General features: G+C 28.9%; 1 protein-coding gene across 2 annotated transcripts in view; it reads left to right on the top strand.

Moving 5' to 3' along the window:
- LOC107455319 (potassium voltage-gated channel protein Shaker) overlaps positions 1-24,888 on the top strand; it is a 669,177-nt gene that overhangs the window by 227,234 nt on the left and 417,055 nt on the right. Inside the window, exon 1 of one of the 2 annotated variants that reach the window (XM_071182262.2) lies at positions 14,235-14,787. The exons of the other annotated variant lie outside the window; for it this stretch is intronic. Coding sequence (XP_071038363.1) covers positions 14,744-14,787 — 44 coding nt within the window. The 5' untranslated portion in view covers positions 14,235-14,743. Of the gene's footprint in view, positions 1-14,234; positions 14,788-24,888 lie in introns of those variants that run through there. 2 annotated transcript variants of the gene reach the window in all.

The following is a 24,888-nucleotide window of genomic DNA, read 5'->3' as shown; positions in this document are numbered from 1 at the left end:
AGAAACAGAAGTGCGTGGACAAAAAAAAAAGGGGAGAGTAAAAAAAAAATTAAAATTTTTGTCAAAATTGACGTTCTAGACCTAGTTGGATACCTTAAGATTAAATGGATGATTAGATAAATGAAACAATTTTTCATCACTTTAACAGATCACTTTAGCTAATTTGTATATTAAATAGAAAATAGATAATTTGTAGAATAGCTTATCTTTGCCAATTAGCAGTACCACAAACATAAAATTTTCAATAACATTGGCTATTTACACTTCAAATGCCTTTCGACGATGCAAAAAGTCTTAGTTTCAGACAAAACGGAGAGCTTAAACATTAATTAGAATGACCGAAATCGCATTTTATCAAACCAACAAGAATTTAATTGATTAAATTAATTTCAATTAGACCAACATGAATTCAGACAATTTGTGTGATTATTGCACTTTAACAGTACCACATATATAAAAATGTCAATAAGATTGGCAAGTGACACTTCAGATTTTTTTCGAAGGTGTAAAATTATTATTTTTAGATAAAACGGAGAGTTAAGCACATATTAGAATTACCGACATCTTACCATAAATTTAACTTATCTTTAATTCAAGGAATATGCATAGATAATTACGGCTCTTAAGATTTATTGATTAATCAAGTACTTGTTAACACGCAATCTGGAAATTCTTGATTGGGCAAACAAGATTAAGAAAATAAAAGAATGGTTATGCTGTAATTATCGGAAGTGATAACGGGTATTCACTTAGATTGCTTTTAGTCGCTTTACATATCATTATGTAAATTCAATAGTTGTGGAAGGTTGAGAGGTTTATCAAAAACCTTTTACATCGCGGCAATTAAAGTAACACGGCTTCATAATTTGAGTTGATTTATATTTTTTCTTCATGTAAAAATTAACCAAAAGTTTCTAAACTAAATGACATAGTATGCTATGTTTTTTTATTAGTAACCTCTTAAGTTTTTCTAGATAATCTTTTATCAATTATGGAATTGAGAAATGCATTCACCCCTGTTTATAAATTTTTAAATAAAAATTATTTGCATAAATTATTAACAAAATGGATTGATGGCGAAATTTTGATTTTAAATGTAGATTTATGATAAAATTTAATTTAATATGCTTAATTTATGGAAAAATAATATATATATATATTTCTCTTACACGGCGATAAAAAAAGCCTCATTACAACTCCCCGAATGGCAACGCTAGAAAATCGACCAATGATTGACGCTAAAAATGTCACATGCCAAATCTACTGAGGTGGCTCGCTTTTAAAAATGGAAACTGAAATAAAAATTCAGCTGTGGCAATCTCATACTATTAAGCTAGGCAGAAGTGAGTAGTCTTTGTCGATAGATCTCTATTTCAGTATTTTGTCGAAAGCGCTTTTTTGCACGAATTTATATATTACGAATTTTTTTGACGATTTTTGAATTATATCACGAATTTATTTGTTTTATTATTGTTATTAGTTATTCATTGAAAAATGAATCTCAGTCAATGAGTCTTTATTTGAATTCAAATTTATTTTAATGACTTAGTATTTAATAAAAAGATGTAATTTTTTTAAAAAGAAAGTTGTTATATGGATTTGAATGATTGTTTTGAATTCTTAGAATTTTGTGAATTTGCAATGCACCTAAGTTAAAAGTGAGAGAAGCGAGCTTGGCTTGCGAAGCAAACCATTTAAGATTGCGTAGTAATTTTCGGGGGTTAGCGAGCAGGGGGCGCAGCCCACTAGTTATTTTTAAAATCTAAATGACAAGTAAATGTTGAAAAATTATCTGATGAACTATTTAGAAAATACTCCATACAAAATATGTCCTTGAACATAGTGGTGATGTAAAAATAATATTTAACTTCTTCCAGTTCATAAAAATTATATATTTTATAGTCGAAAAACCAAACATCAACTTTTTATTAAATCAATTCTGCGACATTAGAAAATCAATACAGGTAGTCAATTTTTCTTCAAGATCCTAAAATAATATTTTTCAACTTTACTAATATAACTTTCCTTCATGCACCAGCAGAAAAAAAAAATGAAATTCAATATTTATACTGCTATCTAAGGGGAAAAAGTGCTCGATCAAAATATGAAGAAAACTTATATTTGAACATGCGTTCGAGAAATGAAATGTACAAACATGCACCTTTTAAAAAAAATAAAACTTTCACTTCCTAGAAAAAGAAAATCTTTATTTTTCGACAAAAATGTTTGTCATGAAGCCAGGATACAAAATTGATCCTTTTTAGGTTGTTTACTTCGTTTATGGTTTGCTATATTTTCCATTAGCTTATTATTTATCAGTATTTTTTGATGTTTTCTTACCATTAATGTTTTTGGCAGCATTCTTTGTTTTTCTTATTTTATTATTTTGATTTTGTATAAAAAGAAAATTAACTTTAGGACACTAAATTTAACTGAATTTTTTGTCTGACTTTTTTGTTGGTAGGCATCGGTTTATAATTAGAACTTCAGAATTTTCTGCATTTTCCGCCATCTCTTATTTTATCAAATTTAAGCCATTTAATTATAAAGCTCCCATTTGCTTTATCCGTAAAATCTTCAAAAAATTAAACTATTGATTGATCATATGAAGCTAACTTACTAATCTCTCTAAGAAAAAAAACTGTGTATTATAGGTGTACAAATTTGGTCCATATAGCAAAATGCCGTATGTGAAATTCTTGTGGCAAAGAAAAGTATCCATCATTTATTCCGTTAATTCATAAATTTAACTACTATGATTTAATAGACGTTGTAAGTAATTCCAACCAAGGAAACTCATCTATGCTTTTCTTTAACCTCACCTCTGGCCTTTGGTAAGACTAACATGCCGATAAAAAGCGACACAGATATTAAAGTGATGGCAAATCTGTTTGCTAGATGTTTCTAAACCACAATAGCCAGTTAATCGCCTTTCTTTCTCGCCAAATTATGAAATTATAAAAATTGTTTTAAATAATTTAAAAATAAAACAGGCAATTTATTGAAGTTTAAATTAACTTAGAATATTAAATTCGATCATTATAAGCGAAATATTCGAGTCTTCTTCTTGATTCATAGTTTAGTTGAGTCTGACGGGGTCTTCAATATTTTACATGTTTAACAGCTTTGAGTTTTAATTTTGATTTCATTTTCAGAAATTCTAATAATTTTTGTTGTTGATTTTAATTGCATAAAAATGTATCAGTTTTTGTGGTACTTACGTATTAACGCAACCAGGCCAAAATTCGCATAAAAATTCCCTACTTACGCCAAATTTGGCGACCCTACTTACGGCAACCCTACGTGTTATACGTGGTTTTTCGTAAACAAATTATTTTGCTTACTGGTTAGATTGAATGCCGTGAAATACTTTAACTATAGGTATTTGGGATCTGCCTGCGAGTGAAAAAGATGCTGTTGAATTGTTACAGGGATATGGAATTATACCGAACGAACGTACTTGTAAAAATTCTCATAAAATGAAACTGTATTTTGGAAAGCAAATCTTATATTTTAAATCTTATAGTTTAAAACAAAATAATATAAAAAACTGTATTTGTTATGAGAAATAATGCACTATGTGATGTCGAAATAATATGTAATCTAAAAGGTTATTAAAATATATGCTTATAATTTTGTTTATAAAATACTTTGTTTTATAAAAAAAAATTTATTTCAATTTTTTCTACTTACGCCAAATTTGGCGATTTATGCGAATTTTTGCCTGGTTGCGTTAATACGTAAGTACCGTTTTTGTTTAAAAGTGTAGCTCATAGTTCACTATGTTTTTTTTTTCATTTTTTACTAAGTTCCACCTGATAGTAAATAAAATCGACTTCGGCTTTAACGTGGGGAGTAGTAAATAGTATATGTACTACCTTCAATTTCTTACTTTTGAGGATGGCTGCGAAACAAAAATTTGGCTTGATTTTCTCGTATTGGAATTTATTAATTACTAATACACATTAATTGAATACAACTTGTTGTAAATTTATAAATTTTAAAATTTAATGAGCTGATTTTAAGTTGAAGGAATTCTGCATATTTAAGTTGAAGGCTTTGGAAATTTATAATTAAAGACTTTAGATGCAAAAAGTAATAACACACATCAAAATAACATTTAATTTATCTTCTTCAAAGAAATATCGTCCCGCAGTGGACTGATCGTTAAGACACGGTTCCCAGCAGATCACCGAAGTCAAGCATCACTGGCTACGGTCAGTGTGCGGGTGGGTGACCACTTGGATCAGTCTGCGTAGCGACCAAGGGTGTGCGGTATGGGTCCTCGTTAAACTATGCTGCCGTAAAGTGCTCGACTTCGCGAGCAGGTGGTTGGGCTACCGAAGCGGGGGTGCCATCCCCTCGGCAGAGGATCAAAATTGTAATGGCATGTCTGCGGTTCATCCTCCGGGAAGTTTCCCAGACCGTCTCCAATAGCCCATTGTGCAGATCTAGTGCGACATAAATTAGCAGCAACAACAACATCAAAGAAATATCTTCGACAATTATCTGAAATTATTTTAAATTAGATCCGTATTTTGATTAGATCTGAGTACATCTGAAATTTGATTTTAAGTATCAGAAAATGAAATAGGATAGAGTATGCCAGTTTATTTTCATGAGAAGCTACCCATCTCTGTAGTGTATGTGACAGAAAAATATATTTTTCTCTAAAACTTCAGAAATGTTGGTTATCACTTTTTACTACTTTTAACAAGACGTTTAATTAAAGGAACATATAATTAATAATCACTTTTCATCAATCATTAAAATTTATGTATTAATCAGATGTTTAGTTAAAATAACAATAAATTGAAAATAATTATCATTGATAAAAATATCTTAATAAAGAGACAATAACAATGCTCATAAATAATGAAATATCGTATTCACAAAGCGTTAAAGAAAGCTGCGTTTATGATTTTTTCATAACGTCAAAATAACATTATTTTTACACGTTATTTTTTTTCTATGAAAACGTACTAAGGGATAACGTTTTCTTTTTTTTTAAAGTTCGGAAAATTTTGAAATAAAAAAAATATATCAAGAGTTTTACTCTTAACCAGACCGTAATACTTCGTCGTTTCATTTTCTGTTTATTTTATGATAAAAAGACAAAATTGAAAAGCCCAATACCGGGGAAACGAAAATATTCCGCTTTCAGTTAGGGAGGAAAGACGATTTTCTTTAGCTTTATTCTTTAGAATGTATCCCTTCGTGGAACATATATACATCAGATATGTCAACACTAAATTGACATTTTTAGATACTATATATTCTTTCTTATGAAATGATATATCATTTTATGATCAGTTCATCTTTTTTATCATGATAAATATAGAAAAAAAGTTAGAAAGATTTTATGATATGTAAGTCTGACAAGAAATGTTTATACTTTTAGACTCGTTTTTATGTTAAGTTTAAATATCGAGAGTAAAAGTTTGTTCATAATTATAATAAATATCTATCTTTCTATATATATGTCAAAAAATCATTCAATATATATATATATATATATATATATATATATATATATATATATATATATATATTTATATATATATACATGCATACATATATACAGCAAAATAAATAAACACAAAAAAACACGAAGAAAATTAAGAAAAACAATAAGTTTCATTTATTGCACATAAGCTGCAAGTAAATAGAACTCATAAGCTCACTTTGCGGATATAATCGTGTGGGCTGATGAAAAGAATGTATCTTTTATTTTCCGGATTTTTAAAAAAAAAAATTATCCTTTTTTTCGGATTTTTATTATTATTATCACCCCCCCCCCCTAGTTGTTTGTTATTTTATTAATATTATTTTTTTTCCCACCTTTTTTTCATATGTCTGTAATTTTGCTTTGCATTATTTTCATTTTGAACTTCAATTTATATATATATGTGTATATATATTGATTTTTTGACAATGTGTTTCGTAATCACTACCTTTTATGTATGATTTTAGAAAATGTTAAAATGAAAAAGCATACGAGGTCTTTGATAACGATCGTTATCCATAGCCTAAATGTTCTCGCAATTAAAATGTGCAAATTATTTTATTCATTATTTACAAAAATTTTATATATTAAAGGAAATTATTATGTATTTGTTGTATTTAATCGCTGTTCGTGATGATATATTAATTGGTATCCATCAAAAGAGTATGAAGAGTGGATTTAGAGAGTTTTTAGAGAATTCTGACAGGTTTGAAAAACTTAGCTCTATTATGTATCAAAAATATGAAATTTTCTTAAATTTTTTTTTTAACTAAAATAATTAACCAACTTGTTTCATTTTAGAAATAATAATCAGAACTGTAGATATTTCTAAATGGAAAATAAAACTCGCTTTTCAGAATTTAATTAAATTTTAAAAATGGTATTTACAAATGTTTGAAAAGAAAAATTAAAAATCATATTAAAAAAAATTATTTTAATTTCAATTTATATATAATTTTATAACTAACTTTAATTGCTTGTTTGCATACATGAACGGGATAAAAAGTCTATTTATGTTTCAGAAAAAGCTTCACATCCCAAAATTATTTACAGTTCATACATGGTTTTAGATTTACTATTTGAACTGTTCTATATATATATAACAATCATTCTCTTCAGCTTCCTCGATGCTCAAACTTTCACTTATATCTCACACTTTGAGTTCTATTTATACTCTAACTCATGTGAAACTTTCGGAATGTTGTTAAAATCTTTCTTGAAAAGTTCCAATTTAAAAGACATCTTATGAAATAGCATATATAGAATAAAAATTTATTTCGATTTATTATGAAATGTCTGATTGTAACGTCATTTATCAAAAAACGAAGAAAGTCTGAAAAATTTAGAAATAATTTTCTGGAATAATATTTTATATCCTACCAAAATATTAAACATCCATCAATCCATCACCAAAACATATTCTTTTTTCCAGATAAATTTAATTCCGTCTCAGCTATGACTTACTGTATTAACATTCTTTCTTCTCCTTTTGGTTTAAGAGCAAGGCATAGTTTTCAGGCTAGTTTCACCTGTACATATCAGGAATGATTTTATGATGTATTTGGCACTGTATAGTCACAACTGATTTTTGAGACTTTCAATTAATCTGAAAACATGGCTAATTTTAAGAATTGAAATTTTTTTTAAACCGAAGAAAGAGTATAAGAATAGGTTAAAAGAGTTTAATTTTTTATGATTAATTTCACGTTTGGTAATCATACACTTCATTTTACGTAAGTATAGAACTACTAAAATTTAAAATTCAAATGCTATTAGAAATAATAAAAAAAAAAAGAAAACAGAAAAAGCAGAGTAAGAATCCGCATTTCTTTTGCATGCAGAAGAATATGAATATTATTTACATTTACCTCATAAATTCCTCATATTTAGAAGGGAAAAAAAAACAATTCCATCCTCGCATATCATACAAATTTACAAATGGTAAAATCTTAAATAATAAAACTCTAAATCGAAGGTTTTCACTCCAAAATTTAAGGGTTAATACTCAGATAGCACGGCATTCATATATCGTGCAAGAAATATATTTAAGCAAAACTTTCGAATTTATTGCTGAATATTTTTGCAAAATAATTCTTTTTATAAAATTTATCTTATTTCGTTTAAAAAATAATATTTTAAATCACAATAATTACATTAAACACTTACATATATAATAATTGAAAAAAACCCTAATTTTAATATTTTATATTTTAGACTTGGGTTTTAATAGAGTACAATGTTTCAATGGTAATATATTATTTAACAGTAATATTTTACTTGACGTGGAAAACTTGACAATTTATGTTTTTAATTTTTGACATTTATACTCTAACCGGTATTCAATATTTCATACATATGAATCTGAAATTTTGGTAATGATTTTGGAAAAATTATCATTGAAATATGGTTTTATAATATGCGATGAAATTTGGAAAATTAGGTAGAATTTTGTAATTTTATTGCAATACCTTAAAGACTGGCATTAAAACCATTTATTCAGTTAAATATACTTTTCAGTTTTGTATTTTTTAAGAAATGTGGGATAATAAGGGCTACAATTTTAAAAATCAGAATTTCCAGCAAACAGTTACTCTATGAACGAAAAAATTGCCTGATAAATGTTTTAAATACCATATATTTTGGATTATTATGCAGAATTATGTTTTTTTTAAACTAGAAATGTCATTACCGTAACTTTACTCTAATGACACAGTACGGTAACTTTACCAGAATTTTTTTCTTCTGTTTATTAAGGTCGTACTTAAATTGATAGTTTCCTTCAAAAAAATATACCTTCCTCATTGTCTTAAAATTAGCTAGTAAACAAAATTAATGTGCTACTATATTAATGATATATGAAAAGATAAGCAAAGTGCCCATCTTTTAGTATTACATGAGCATCAATACTTGCAAACCAATCGGTCCAAGATCTTCACGTTTACTTCTTCCAAGAATTACAAGAGTTTGAAGTCATGTTAAAATCCAAATAAAAGCTATGGATTGAAAGCATGAATACTTCTCTGTTTTGTTTAGGCACATATGAAACCATCATAGCCTATTACAAATATGCAGCTGGTACTTCTTTTTGGTTCAGCTCCACCAGTGACTGGTATTTGCTATATTATTAAATCTTATGTGTTAGACAGATATCTAAAATAACTATCATCGGCCATATATAAAACTAGTCTCTTCTCATTTCTTAAAAATATTAAAAACCAGTAAGAATTATTTAGTGGCCTCATATTAAAACGAAAATTTCTAATTACTAAATTTGCTCTTAATTAAATAAACAACTTCAGGGATATTCATAATACTGTATAAAACTAAGCTAGAAAAATATTGATAGCATTATAATTTTTATTTATGTAAATATTTATCAAAAATCTGTGTTAAAGTGGCTAAATGACCCCATTTGGTCATCTTCGGGTTAAATAATTTTACTTGTTTAGCAAGCACGTATATGCAAGCTTAATATATTCATATTATGAAATTGATATTCATTTTAGATATAACAAAACACGTTTTTGAAATGTGCACTTGATCACGCAACAGAAGCGAGAGTGCAAAATATTGCACAGTCACAGCTTCTATCGATCGTCAAACTCTGATTTAAATCCTTGGAGCTATTAAAAACAAAATTTACAAACACAATTCCAAAACCATTAGTGACCTCAAATATGTTATTCATGAAGGTATCGAGTGAATAGATGCCTCGATAGTTTAGCAAATATCAACAGAAATTTTCGATCCGTCTTCCCCTCTTTTCAATAGTTCATTGTGCCCTATAAAAATGCTATATTCTCTTTTGTATAGTGTAGTGTAATTATTGTCACTCCTTAAAACAAGCGTTACAAATCGTATCAAAGTCTACGATTTATCAGGATTGGTAATAATTCTTGCAGGACTGTCTACCAAAAAATCTTCATGTGCCAATAATATATATAACGCTACCAATAATATATATATCTAACACGAGTTAATAAGTGCAGGAGTCTATGAATTATCAGTTCACGCATTTATAAAGCGTATTCATAGTTGTGAAATTATTTACAAAATATCTTGGCATAACAAAGGAAAAAAGCGTATTACTAGAGAGAGCAAGCTTCTCCGTAACAGTAATAATTGTATAATTATATACGCAAAAATATTTCCTATCATTAAAACGCTGCTTTTATAATTATTGTTGCTGAATTATCCATAAAAAAATGGAAACATGATATCTATACTTGCTGAAATATTTATATGCCGAATCATTCATGAATTATTTATACGAACTGAAATATCAATATGCTGAATCGGTATTAATGATTTTTGAAATATGTGTTGAAAAGGTATTATTATTCATTATTGGTATTAGGCGTACTTATCTTTGTACCCTTACCCATAGCATCCGTACAGCCATTTGCGAAATATCATAGTACAAAGCAAAAACAAGCGTACTAATAAGCATTTTTAATTTGTTAGCAATCGTCTGACTTGTTGTAGAATTAGCTACTAATTATCTTACTTGCTGTAATATCAATACGCTGAATTGGTGCATATCGTTGCTGAATTGATATTAATCGTGGTTGAATCAGCTATTTGCTGAATTGGTATTAATCGTTGCCGAATTATCTATGAAATATTCTCACGATACATAAAGCTACTTATTAAAAATAGGCTCATCTGTCTTTAAAGTTGTGCCAATGGTATTGTTTTATAAACATCTACAAGTTGTCTTCCGACTTCATATTACGAATAGGTGTAATTATCTCTGTCCCCTTACTCATAGCATCTGTACAACCATTTACGAAAGATCGCAGTACAAAGCAAATGTACTAATAAGCATCTTCAATTTATTCACAATGGTTTGTCTTGTTGTAGATTTATCTGCAAATTATCTTACTTCGTCATAAAAATAGGCATTACGACTAAGTTCACAGAGATGTGCAGTTTTTCCATTACAGATAATAATGTAAAAGTGTGTTAGCTTAAATGAGCACCCCACGAAATTGGTTAATAGGACTAATGAAATTAGAAAATGGAACATTAAAAATGAAACTCTGTTTAAAATTCCTTCCTCTCTATGTATAAAAAAAGCAAATTAACAAGCTCAAATTGAGCAAAACTAATTAACATATATTCGGTAAAAGTGATGAACAGTTACTTTAAATTTCTTTCGAATTTCAGTAAATTGAAAAGATGAAGGAAAGAAAACTTTCTAAGTGAAAATTAAAAACAATATTTTCTACGAAAGTGAGTTTTGTAAATTTTCATAATGCTTTAGGGAATGTCGAGCTTTTCAAAAATATAATTTCTTTGATTCTGTAACTTTTCGCTTAGTTTTAAATTTTATAGATATTTACAAGCATTTAAAATATTAAAAATCAATTCTGGCAATATCGTAACAATCATAAATACTTTTGGAGAAATAAGCATGCTTGATTTTCCATTTGATAAAGGTTTTAAATTTTTAAATTCATTCTATATATTACTGAAAAAAATCGTGGTAGCTCAGGGGATAGAGAATTTGCTTTCCAATGATAGTGGATATGAAAATAAGGTGAAGTAGGTTCGAATCCCAAAGGTGGCAGGTTGATATAAATTAAGCCCCTGACTCGTACTGACCGCAGTGCCAACGTAAAAAAATCCTTAATGATAAATGTATCATTGGTTGAAGTCCTCTTCCCGTAAGGCTAACCATTGGAGGTTTCTGAGCTTTTCTTCTCCATGTAACGCAAAATGCTGTTTCGTTCCATCAAAAAGCCCTCAACCAAAGCTAGTTTGTTTCATTTCTTGGTTCAGAAGCTCCCTTGTCTTCGGGGATGCGTTCAAATTTACGAGGCTGGCTACGGAGTTTAGAATTGACAGTCTTAAACTCAGAATTTGGTTAGCTGTTCAACGGCAGTTTTATTATATTATTATAATGAGAACACGAAACATGATTACGACTACAGGAGTATCAGTTAATAAGCCTCCTGAAATGTAGAAGGGAGATCTTTAGAGTTATATGTTTACTTCTCTCAAGTATTCTTTAGTTGGAAATTATCTTAGTAAATGCTACACAATATAATGAATTCAGGAATGTTTTTGGAATATAATAGGCATCTAATGAGACTCAGTTTTTATCAGTAACCTTCTTGGAAAAAGCAGGAATCTTTCATAACAATTCAAAAGCCTTCCTATTGAAAGTCGGCAACCTTCTAGGGAATAACATGAAACATGTCCAAAGAATTTTAAAACCTTTCCATAGAAAGTCAGTTTTCAATATTTCAAGGAACATTGCTTGAAATAAGGCAAGACGTTTTAGAATATTCTTATAGTGTCGAAGTATTTCAAATCACTGTTTCAGAGTGTACTGCAAATAGTAGTTTCAAAACTGATTTTTGTTTTAAAGGTGTAGTTTTTACGCATAAATCAATGAATGCATCAGGGTTGAATTCAAATTTAGAGTTAAGCATTTTTTTCATACATTGATTTAAAGTTGTTTTAAACAACCATTTTACATAGAGTTTCCACTGATGCAGCATTGTAATTTTGAATGCAACTCTAAAGACAAGGGAACTCTTAGACAAAGCTTTGTCTTAAATAGAAGCTTATATGAAGAGCGATTGTGTTTTTGAAAATATGTTCCGTAATGATGACCCTTATTATAAGATTTGAAATTTTATCCAAAAGATGTAAATAATCCAAGGCCCAAAGTCTTATAATCCAAAAAATATGTATAATGGGGGTAACTTATTAATATTTAAGCGATAATAAAAATGAAACCGTTATCAAATTTGTCCAATCTGAGGTAGTCAGAAATAAAAACATCAAAAATATGTTTAAGACTATATGAAACTTGTAGACGTTTTTAGCAAGTACTTTTACCCTTTTCTAGAATCTGTCTGGCAATCAAAAAATTCTTGATGCTCTTAGTCTCGCCTTTCTCATGCATGATTCGTCACATTTTTATAAAAAAACTGTTTTTTTCCTTAATTTGTGCTCTAGACGGGATTATAATTTTAACTTCGTTTTGATATAGCTGCTAAGACTACATATCAGGAAGTGGATTACGAACGTCATGTTTATATTTATTAAAAATATATCATTTACCGCTTCCGCTCTTCAGATCATTTTACTTTCTTCCGCTTTTTGAAAGCTGTCACAATTAGATGTATATACATTTAAATATGAAGAAACGTTTACGTTAATTTTCTCCTGGTGATTTTTACGTTTATCAATTTAAGATATCATCAGAAATATTTATAACGTTTTTCTACTATTTATTCCAATTTCTTCGTATTATGATTGTATTTCTGCTATTTGTACTTCTGAAATATGTTATAAGTTCTTATGACAGAAATACTACTACGATTACGAAGAGATACAAAAACTTTATAGATAAAGTTTTATTATATTTTAACTGGTTTTACAGTTAGTCTTGACCATATTGTTTGTCTCGTTTTATTATATTCATTATCTCTCAAGTTTTATTATATTTTAACTGGTTTTTATTGGTAGCCTTGACCATATTTTTTTATCGGTGAAGATCCGATCATCAGATCAAAGGTTTTTCAGGTTTTTTTCCATTTTTTAGAATTGCATATACAACAAATAGAGATTCTCTTTTTCAACAGTTCATATTAAAACATTCGATGCAGAATCTGCACGATAAATTGAGAAATCTCAAGTATTTATTGCGAATAGTTTTTTATACTTTTTATTGCAAAAGGAATGATGGATACTAATATTTGGTTGTCCAGAACCCTCGATCGCGATTAAATAATGCAAATATTAGTATTTTTACGGGTGCAGTAAGGAGAACGAATATTTAAATTTTTTCTAAATACTTTCATAAAATTGAAGAAGAAACATATTAAAATTTTTAAAATAATATATTTTAATTGGGTCTGGAACACAAAGAGCTAACTGAGAAAAAAATAATTATCGAACCAAAATACCCTTATGAAAGCTATTGCCGTGCAAAATTTAATTACTCGTAAAAAAAGTTCATTGCTCCCAAATAAATGTATTTCAATATGGAAATTATAAAAAATAATCAAACTATTGTAATTACTCATTAACTTATCATATTCTTGGGAGAGGTAATATTTTCAATACATAAAAAAATTACGAAAGATTATAACGTATTTTCTTCAAGCAAAAGCTTCGGAATTATTAAGAATCATACATGTTTTGAACCTTAAGGCATGCCCCAAAGTACAATTACAACATATTTCCTATAACATCAAATTTATGCTTAATTATGTTTAATGGTTTTAATTAGAAATGTTACTGTATGATTTTTTTTGAAATTGTCTCTGCCAAAAAGTACGACAATTAAAAAAAAAAAAAAAAAACCAGTCTAGTTTAAAAAGCAAGTTTAGAAATGAAATTCGATTTCTCCACATTGACTTTTACGTTTATTACATCTCAAGCAAGGGAATTACTGGTTCATTGTCAGTGTTAAGAAAAAAAAGAGATGCGTGTAGTCATTGATATTGAAAAACATATGGATATTCATGCAATAAAGAATCATTTTTTACATTGTGTTCTGACTTTTGTTTTCTGCATCAATGCACAAAAAATGCAAAATAGTTTGCAAATTAAAGTAAAAATATATATATACAAAGAAAACTCAGATTTCAAGTGCACAGGGGCTGTTGCATTTAATTTGCGTCAAAGTGCTTCCAGTCGCAGAGCGGCGCTGTAAACTTTGTGAAACCTAGAAAGGCTCGCATGGAATCACGTGCTCATTTTCCGCAGTCGTCTCCGTTTATAGGGAGCAATAGAGCCGCAAAAGCCCGTTTTTCCCGCCATCGTTCTCCTCAACTTTCTATTACTACTGACACAGATTGAGGAAAGTAAATAAAGATTCAATTCCGGTGCTAAAAAAAATAGTTGAAAAATCAGAAGTTTAGCTATTTTCAGCGTTTTATTTTTCTGCCATCAAGCATTTTTTATATTTATCTTAGTTTGACGTGTGCTTTTAAATTTTATATAAATATCGTCTGCTTTTAAATAATATTTGCTTTGAAGTTCTCGTCTGCCGAAAATGAATTAGAACGAAAGAAATGTGTAAAAAAATTCAACCGATTTGAAATATATTTTCCTGATCCGTCTCGAATATGGATAACGCATGGATATATAAATCTTTTTCTTGTTTCTAATGTTCATCTATGTTAAAAAGAAAAATGTGACTTTCCCCGGTTTTCACGACAACGGAAGATTTCGACGTGAAAACTTGTTTTTCAAAAATAAGTTGTTACTGAAATGTTTGCTGTGACGGAATATGCGTTGGCAGAGCATTTTTCAAGGTAAGTAAATTTAGAAAAAAAGTTTATTTTCGGTCTTTGCAATGCAGTTTTTGGTTGCAAAATGGATGAAGAAGAATAATTTCTGCAAAGAGAAAGTAAACAAATAAAGTCTTATATTTTTTTTAGAACTCTAAAACCATAGAATAATTCATAATGCATAAATTGTATTATTCTTCGGGATTATATGATATTTAATTTAGTCAATTATTAAAAGAAATTAAAAATTTTATTTCTTGATATGTTATATATAGAAATTTATTTCTTATATTTCACCCAGTAATATTTTTGCGCGAAATATGTAATAAAATCTATAGTTTTTTTCTAATAATGTAAAAAATTAATATTTTGTACCAAATTAAAAATTATAAAAAAAATTATTTATATGAATTTAAATAATTATATAAAAAATATACACATGCACGGAATTTGATATTTAATTATTAGTATTCCTTTTTACGTTCAATTAAGTTGGTTTTATTGTACGAAAAATATGTAAAGCAAATTGAAACATTTTTTAATAGGTAACCTATAAGATATTTGTTAGTTAGAGCCAAGTCACAAAATATTAAAAACTTACCAGATCAAGTACTTAAACTTAAAGAATTTCCTTACTGAAATCAAACACAAAACACTATGATGTGTATTCTATATTCGTGTATTTACAGTTTTTTTTAACATTTAAAATTGATTAAAATCGAAGCAAATATTTTTTTTAAAAATTAATTATAAATTAAAAACCTTCGAATCAAATCGAAAATCAAAACACAGTGGTGTCTTGGGATATTCATCCATTTTTAGATGCACCAGGATAATTTTTTTAAAAAAAAATTTCCGCAGATGCGCTGTATAAAGCAACTACTTCAATTACTCTTATCTGGCGCAGTTTTTATTATTATTTTTTTAATTTTAAAGCGATAATTTCGTTATCAGTTTAAAATTGATTCAAACGCTTTGTTTAATTTTTTTTAATATTTAAGCTATAGCAAAAGTGGCACTAGACCTAGTATATATTTCGGACATTTACCAAAGGTCTAGTCATACTAGGTCTGGTTAAGTGCCATTACCCGGTATACATTTGCCCGGTACATCCTACACTGGTGTTTTCTTAAGGTCAAGTGCCACTGCCCGGTATACCCTACACTGATTTTTTTTTAAGGTCAAGTGCCATTGCCCGGTATATATTTGCCCGATACTCCAAACACTGATGTTTGTTCTAATCTATCGTCAGTAAGTATTAAAATATCGAATAAATGTAATTATATCCACGAATAAATTAATATCAAATCGGATGTAATAAATATTTCGGACATTCACCAAAGCGACTAATTTGATTGTCAACATTCACCGGTGAAAGTCAACAACCACCGATTTCGGTCATTCACAGTAACATGCACATCATTTGCATAATAACCTCATCAGGAAGATTATTTCATACTTTACTTAAATAGCATCCGGCATTTCAAAAAATAAAAATAATTGGTTTTGTTGGCGATGATCTCGTAAGGGCGCTTTTTCATTACACGACACGATAACGACAAAACGGATCCGATTGTCGGCGAACGACATAGGGTCAAGTAAAATACATGGTCAGCGACGGAGCGCTTTTCCACTCACCGATACGATAACGATTATGTCGTATCCGACAAGGCGAAATCGTTTGTCGGAATCAAATGTCGGTTAGGCAAGCAAGTTCTCTTCAAATCGTGGCGATTTTATTAGATGTTGTGTATTTTTCCTGTTTTATCTCCTCTTTTGATATCATTATTATATTCTTTTAAGCAATTTCAATCGTTTATTTGATCATGTCATAAATGTAAAATATGAACATAAAAGCCTTCCACCGCAGGTTGACTCAAAGCTATGGCGACTATTACAAAATAGTTTACTTTAAAAAAGCTCTGTTTCTTTACATTTTTTAATGAACCAGGCCAGATTCTTGTAGCATTTCTAATTTTGTGGTAATTTCAAAATAAGTTAAGGTACTTTGAGTTGCAACACTTTTCTCTAAAACTTTTATTAAAAGTGGAGAGTTATTTCAAAATACAACGGTATTCTTCAAAATATCCTCCCAAATATTACATATTTCATTTCAAATTTTGACATACAACAGTGTAGGAAAAAAATCGCTCTCCTGAAAAACTTGCTTTTTTGACTTACCACGGTTTAGTTTCAAAGCGACGTTATCTCCTCCAAGGTTTTGTTGCAACTGGCACACTGCTACACTATTCCCTAAAACTAAGATGGCGAATCGCGCCAATGCGATAATGATTTATCTGCTCTCTAAATTAATTTTATGGAACTATGAAGATGACACGTTGTTTCTCTAAAAGGGTGATTTTTTTTTACACAAAATGACCTAAATATCTCATTTTTGAGTTACTACGGTTTAGTTTCAAAGCGACGATATGGCGACAGCATCTGATGAAAGAAAAGAGACTGTTTTGAATATATGTTAAACTCTATATCGGCCCATTTTCCACCGAAATCCGATTGACTACTTTGTTTTTAAATAAAGTGTTTTGAATTTTTAGATTTTAAATAATGTTTTTTATTTCATGATTTGTCGCAAAAATTTTAGGAGTAGATTGGCGGCACTTAAAAACAGCCAAATCTGTAGCTGCGGTGTCGTTAATATGTAAGTACCATTTCGTGCACCCGAAAACGTTTTTGCACTGCAAGCTTTTTTCTTCTAAAATAAAGTAAGAAGTTTGAGACGATGATTATCATCCGGCATAAATAAAGTTAGCAGAAAAAGAATAGCAGCAGAACACAAACAACTGCTCACTCAAGCTCAAAACACTGAATGAACAAGAATTTCTACTTCTCGGACGAACGATATCGGACAAGTGAAAAAACAATTGCTTGAACGATCCGGCAACCATATATTGTCGTTCACACATTTGTCGTCCGATTTTGTCGGTATCGTGTCGTGTAATGAAAAAGCGCCCTAAGGCGATAAAGAATCATGCATAGTACAGGTAAGGAAGATATTAACCTCGAAGGAAAAGTGGATGAATACTCCCAAGGAACCAAACACGGCAAACACAGTACATTATCCTCTTCAACTTCATTGCGTGCGTGGGCGCTTAGAAAAATACCGATAATAAAATTTTTCGCATTAAAAAAAACCAATTTAGATGCAATATTTTAAAATTCTATTTCTGTTTTAGTTAAATAAGCATGAACCAATTAAGATGGAAATTATTTTAAACAATTTATACTGTCAAAAATCATGTTTCGTGTGTATGAATCGTAAAAACCTTTGTAGAGTTCTACATTAAGATATGATCACCAAAATAAAACACGAATAATGATTAATTTAACCAAATAAATATTTTTTTAGAACCATTTGCATTGAAATATATTTATTAGATTCCCCCCCCCCCCCAAAAAAAAATTTTTTTTTGAAAATTTAATACATAGTTTAGGCAGTAAAATCTATAGTTTCTTTGAAATCTGTAAATTCTGCTTTTCGATTACATATGATAAGAAATAAGTTTTCCAAAATGTGTGCCGTGGCATCCTGGGGTGCCTTGGAGTGAGAAGAGAAGTGCCACTTGAAGTCTATACCTTCAAGCCTAACATTAACTCTTTAACTCTAACATGAGGATATTCAAAAACAAAAAAAGTATCTAGGCAGAGATGTTGCAATTTTGTATCAAAATATCTTAGCTGACATCCCCCCACTTACCTGTCAACTGAAAATCCATCATTTACCAAAAGGAATAGTCAAATAGGAATAGTGTCAACGGAGATTGATTGAATGATAGTGGAACATTGATCTAGTTTAGCCTCTGACTTGATCTTCTCTATATGAGTAAGATATAGGTGCACCCTGTCCTCTTAAGAAACAAAAGCTATGGGGTTCCTCATTTATTTTGCTACTTCATATTTGAGGAAACTTGGTTTTCAGAAGTTGTTGTTCTAAAGAGAAAATATCATTTGAAAATAAATTCCGAAAAAGAAATGAGAATAATATTTGACAATCAGGATAAAAACCATCAATTTAACTGAAAATTACTTGATTAAGAACTCCCCTTTTGATTGTTATCGAGTTTGCACTAGAATTTGAAATGTTGCGTAACGAGCAGCAAGCTCACCTCCGGACACTAAATAAATTTACAATACTTTTGTTACTTATGAATTATTTTATTGTGGTTGTAATGGTTCTAATTTATTTTCACTTATTCTACCGATAATTATAATATTAAATATAATATTGATAATTACAATATTAAATATAATATTGATAATTATAATATTAAATATAATATTGATAATTATAATATTAAATATAATGATGATAATTATAATATTATATATAATATTGATAATTATAATATTAAATATAATATTCATAATTATAATATTAAATATAATATTAATAATTATAGTATTATATATTCATACCTTTGTTTTGGTTGCAAGTAAAGTACTTGCGTGTATTCATATAAAAAGTAATTATTATGTTCATGCTCTCACCACTTGCTGTTTTATTCATTTCTGTTCCATATTCCAACACAAATGAAACATACATTAAAATGTACGTAATAAAAATTATTACTTTGGCAAATATTATATGGCCAGTTTGCCAGGTGAAAATTTCAAATCTCAAAAGGGTGTCGATCGCAATTATAGAAAAATTATGTGCAGTCATGGCTTAGAAAAATACGACATGATTAAAAAGAGACAAAATATCGCTTAGGCGAGCCCAATTTGAAAATAATCTTGAGTTGAATAAAAATTGCAAGTTGAAAAAAAGTACGTATAAGATAAATACTCAGATACAAGGTTAAATACGAATACAATTATTGCAATGTTTTAGTAAACATGATAGTTTATTTTGCGAGACATTTTGGTTGTGGGAGATAAAGTTAATCCCTAGTTCCTTTTCCTCTGCAAGATATTGTCTTGCAAGCATTTGGTGGTACAGATTTATTTTATACGCTTAAATATTGACTAATAATATAATAAGAGAATGAAGTGCTTTTCTGTGAGTCTATGTTATCACTTTAGAAACGTTTATGGTAGTTTTCTGAATTTTCAACAGTGTATGAAATAAACAATATTAACCTCCGATCATAAAAATCATTCAAAAATTTCATTTTCATTGTCTGGGAGAGATGCTTGAAAAATGGAATTGTGTCATTGGCTTAGAACTTGTCATTGTTAAAAAAAATTAACTGCAGATGATTCTGTTTTGTTAAAAAATATTTTAAAGATTGCACCAACGATATCTGTTAGCTATCATTAACCAATAACTTTATTTCACGCTTCTCAGATGTTTAATTATTTTTCATTCGCTACGTCAGATTAGATAATAGGTCAACGTATATGTGGTAGCATAAAGAAATTACCATTTCTAAAGTTATTTGATATCTCATATTTATTTTGTTTATATTTATGCTTTACAAACTTGTTAATATGAAATGAAATAATTTAAAATCAATGGTATTTAGAATAAATAAGTAATGCACTGAAAGTCAAAATTAATGGAGGAACTAATTCGTTTAGGACAGGGAAGGTGAATCTTTATGTATCAACTTGCCATTTTTTTTTAAAAAAAATGTCTAATGAGGTCATAGACGTGTTGTCAAATAATTATGACTTGATTATTGGGAAAATAATAATACTAAATACTCAAAACTCTTTATTTACTACAAAAAAAAAATTGAAATGTCTCTGTTATACACGTAGTTGAAATTAAAGTAATATTAGTGAGTATTCTGTTGCTGCAGATTTGATGACAAATAACTTATTTTAGGGTTGTAAGATGTTATTTGTAGCAGAATGCATGCTGAACTGGAGTCATCTCTCAAACGGTTTTTAAGCGAGTTCTTAATGTTATTCATCTCTGAAAATAATGACTCGCAGGTATAAATAGATGAAAATAAGGTTATAATAGCACGAGCCTGCTTCTTCAAACAGTTGAATGTGTTCTTTAACAAATGCCATGCTTCCAAAATTTTGTTATTGGCATTTTTACTTATATTGCTTGTCAATCTTTCTGTTTTAATTTATTCCAACTCTTTCCTTGTTTTAATAAATTTTTGAATCTATATTGAACTAGACTGGAAATCAATCAATGTGTCCTTTAACAAATGCCATGTTTCCAAAATTTTGTTATTGACATTTTTACTTATATTGCTTGTCAATCTTTCTGTTTTAATTTATTCTAACTCTTTCCTTGTTTTAATAAATTTTTGAATCTATATTGAACTAGACTGGAAATCAATCAGCTGCATTTCAAATTCTTCAATTTCCAACCAATCAAATTGGGACAAGTTCAGTTTATCAAATAAAGTCACATCAGGGTACATAATAAACTGAACTGCTTCCAATAATTCTTTGAGCTGAGAAAATCTCGCTGAAAATTCACTTATTGCAGAATCAATTACAGAAGTAAATTTTTCAGAGACTGTTTCTTCCCTTGGTTTCTCACGTGCATCTAAATCGCTGATATTTCCTTTCAATTTCGGAAAATACTTGTAGTTTCTTGTAATAATATCGTTATAAAAACATGCAGTTTATCGCTAAAAGTGTGAATGAGATCTATCATGACGATAATTGTTTAATTTATGCCTTGAAGCTTTGCATTTAATTCATTTTAACGTTGGCACATGTCTGTAAAAAACATCGATCAACATTTTGCAGAAACTGTCTGATTTCTTCCAAGCAATCAACAAAGTTTTGAAGTACATTCCCGCGGCTCAGCGGCAACCAGCGAACTTTATTATACATCAGTAAGCTATTATACGCCGAAGTCTAACGAAGCACCAAACTTTCGCTTATTTGAAGATTGCGACGAACTAAGAATGACTATTTTTGTGACTACCGCCATTATATTATCAAGAGATGTTAAACCACTCTTAGCACACAAGACTTGTTGGTAAATGATGCAGTGGAATTCAAGAATCGAATGTCCTACGTCTGTTTGAAATAAACTTAGGAAATCATTGCTTTGCCATCCATACTTGGAGCACTATTAGTTGTTACTGAAACAAAATTTCAAATCAATTTTTTCTCAGCAAGCGAAATTTTAACAGCCGTATAAATATCTGCGCCCTTTGTAGTTAGCAACGATGTTATCGCATTCTTCCTTAATGACGTTTCCTACACTATATCGAGAAAAAACAGCTAACCGTGCAGATTTAGTGACGTAAATGCTTTCGTCATGACATAGTAATATAAAAGGAGCGGAGTTAATGTCAATTTTTTGTTGATATGTTACATTTCCGGCCAGTTTCAAGATTCTTTCTTTTATTGCTTTTCTAGATAGAGGAGTATCTTTGATGCGCTGAATTATCTTATCTTTATTATCGAGATCATCAAAAAGTGAGGGATTTCATGTTAACCAGGATTCCTTCAAAAACTCTCCCCCTTGAATAGGTTTACTATGCCGATCAGGCTTACTATGACATTTGTATCTGAGTAACTTGCCGCTCTCGTATGATCACTTTTGCCAACATATTTAATCATAGACGTCGACTGTTTATTTTCTGTCTTTTATTGCACTTGCAATTAATTTCTTTTGCTCTGGTTAGCTTTTCTGAATAACGAATTTGTGATTTTTAAAATGCCTTTTTACAGACAATGTTCTGCATACCAAAAAACTCTTTTAAAGCGTGGTATCGCCATTTAAAATTAAAAGTAAATTAAATAATTGAATTTCAGTTGATATTAAAAAACTAATATCATACCTATCCTTAAATATAATGTTAATCTTTAGGTGTTCATAACTGATATTTATATGATTATTATCATTTCGTTAAGTATCATAAAATAGAGATTTTGAACATCAGATAAAAATAAGCTTTATAACCTTATTATTTACTCTTTTGCTTCCTGAGTTCATATTTTAAAGTAAGAAGGAAAACTCCTTTATGAAAAAAAAGGAAATACTTTTGTCGTTATGCGTGATAAATTCTAACAATAAAACAATTGACTTACTATTAGTTCTCTTTTTGTATCAGAAATTCTTTTTGTAATTGTACCATTATCGTAAAAAGGATTTATCTTTGACCGTAGAATATAAAACCTCACTAAACCTGATGATTAATGTTATATAATAATATCCAAAGTCTTTTTTTGAAGAATATACCATACTTCTCCATCTTAAGCATTTACGTAAATGTGTTTTAAATCTTATAAACTTAAAATTAAATCAGTCTGTTTAGAAAATTTTTTTCATTCATTGCATGAGCAATATTTTTTGATCTCAATATTAATAAAACTTATTCCGCATTGTGAAAAATTAGCGTTTCAAAGGAAAAAAATATTATTTAGAAAGTTGCAAATTTTTAAAAGTCAGATTTTGTAATTAAGGTTTCGTTTCATAAATTTTAAACAAAATCATTTTAAAGTTTTAAGTTTTAATGTTTAAGTTCTAAGTAAATCAGTCAAAATTCTAAAATGTAAAGAGAAAGCAATGGTGAATTTTTTTCCTTCTTACATTATTGCATATCTCAATTTACTCAATCATTTTGAGTACCTCCTAAAAGTATCTCATAGATTTCTGGGTAAATTAATTGTTGGCTTCTGGCTGTTGGCTGTTGGCTTCTCAATGTATTTCTGAAAACTTTTCATACTATTCTATAAAGAAACTGCCATTAGTGAGTTAAAAAATATCTGATTTGAACATAACAACTAACTAGTAACTTACAAAAATAACTACTAAAACAAGTTATATTTATAATTCCCTGATACTATTTCTTTCCTCAATTCTTATATTCCCTATGCACAGTTCCATATCTTAGTTTTGATGTTGAAAAATATTTAAAAAGCAGAAAATTTTTTTTAAAAGTCTAGTGGATAATGTATGAAAATTCTTTGTTCAATAGTATTATATTCGAAGTTCTTTTAAAATATTTAGTAAAATAAACTTCTTAAGCATGAATAATAATATTTAAGACATTTTCCACGCAGTATAACAGCTTAAGAGTAAGTGATTTTTGGAATCTTCTTCCAGATGTAGATTAATGGTATTTATCTAAGTATATCTTACTTAAATCAATCTTTCCTAAGGTTACATTTCCCGTTATGTTTAAACATTTTAAATGAATATTGAGGGCAATATTTCAAAAAATGCCCGCAAATATTACTGCAAGTTTAGTTTCCCATATACTTATATACGTTTTTTCTGAAGTATTTAGACAAAAGCTTTATAGAATACGGATCGTCTGCGTCTGTATAGTCGAGTATTTATGTTTTAGTTTTGCTCTCTCTTAAAAGAATTAACATTGAACCGTAACATCGATAATTTGAATACGGTGCAAATTATCGGAAACTTAATACGGCGTTTCGTTCTTGTTTACACATTAGATCGTGTAATAAAAATTAAGAGCAGTTTACAGTAAGTTTTGATTCTCAAAACTGTAGTTTTTACTGCCCCACATTTAGTAACAAATATTAAACTGGTAATTAAATTTAACCGAATAAATGGTTTTTATGCCATGCAATAAGGTATCATGAGATAATCGCCAAATTTTATCAACTTTACAAAATTTTATCACATTCACCAAATTTTATCACATAACATGAAACCATATTTCATTGTTAATGTTTTCAAAATCATATACAAAGTACTTCGGTAAGAATTACCGAGTTTTTTCCCCTAGAGCAAAAAATTTCCTTTAGAATTTACCACATTCAGTTAGTTTTGACCATACTTTCTTTCTTATTGCACATTGTTTAGATCAAAACTTTACGGAGTGTGGATCATCTATAGAGTCAAGCATTTTAATTTTTGAATTTTTTTTTCCTTCAGAAAAATAAATATAATAATAGTGTTGAATTATAATAATAGTGTTTTGAATACGGTGCAAATTATTTGTAAGTTAACAAGGTTTTGAACTAAGTAATCTTTTCGCATATGCTTAACTAATGTATCATGTAATTTTAAGAACTTAAAACTTAGCATTACAATGAAGTAGCAACAAATAAGAATGTTATTAAGATATAAAACGTTCAAAAATTTCAAAAACCGCTATTTTCTACTGAGAAAGTATTTTTTTCCTTAAAAAATAATTCCTCGAACTTAGTGGCTAATTTTCTTCCTTTTTATAAATGCAGATCTTAAATTCAAACTTAAAATTCAATCTC

The sequence above is a fragment of the Parasteatoda tepidariorum genome, chromosome 4, assembly GCF_982258835.1.
Source record: "Parasteatoda tepidariorum strain Cologne lab strain chromosome 4, Ptep-v5.0, whole genome shotgun sequence".
In the NCBI taxonomy this organism is placed as follows: Eukaryota; Metazoa; Arthropoda; class Arachnida; order Araneae; family Theridiidae; genus Parasteatoda; species Parasteatoda tepidariorum.
This window is presented reverse-complemented; position numbering and strand designations above follow the sequence as displayed.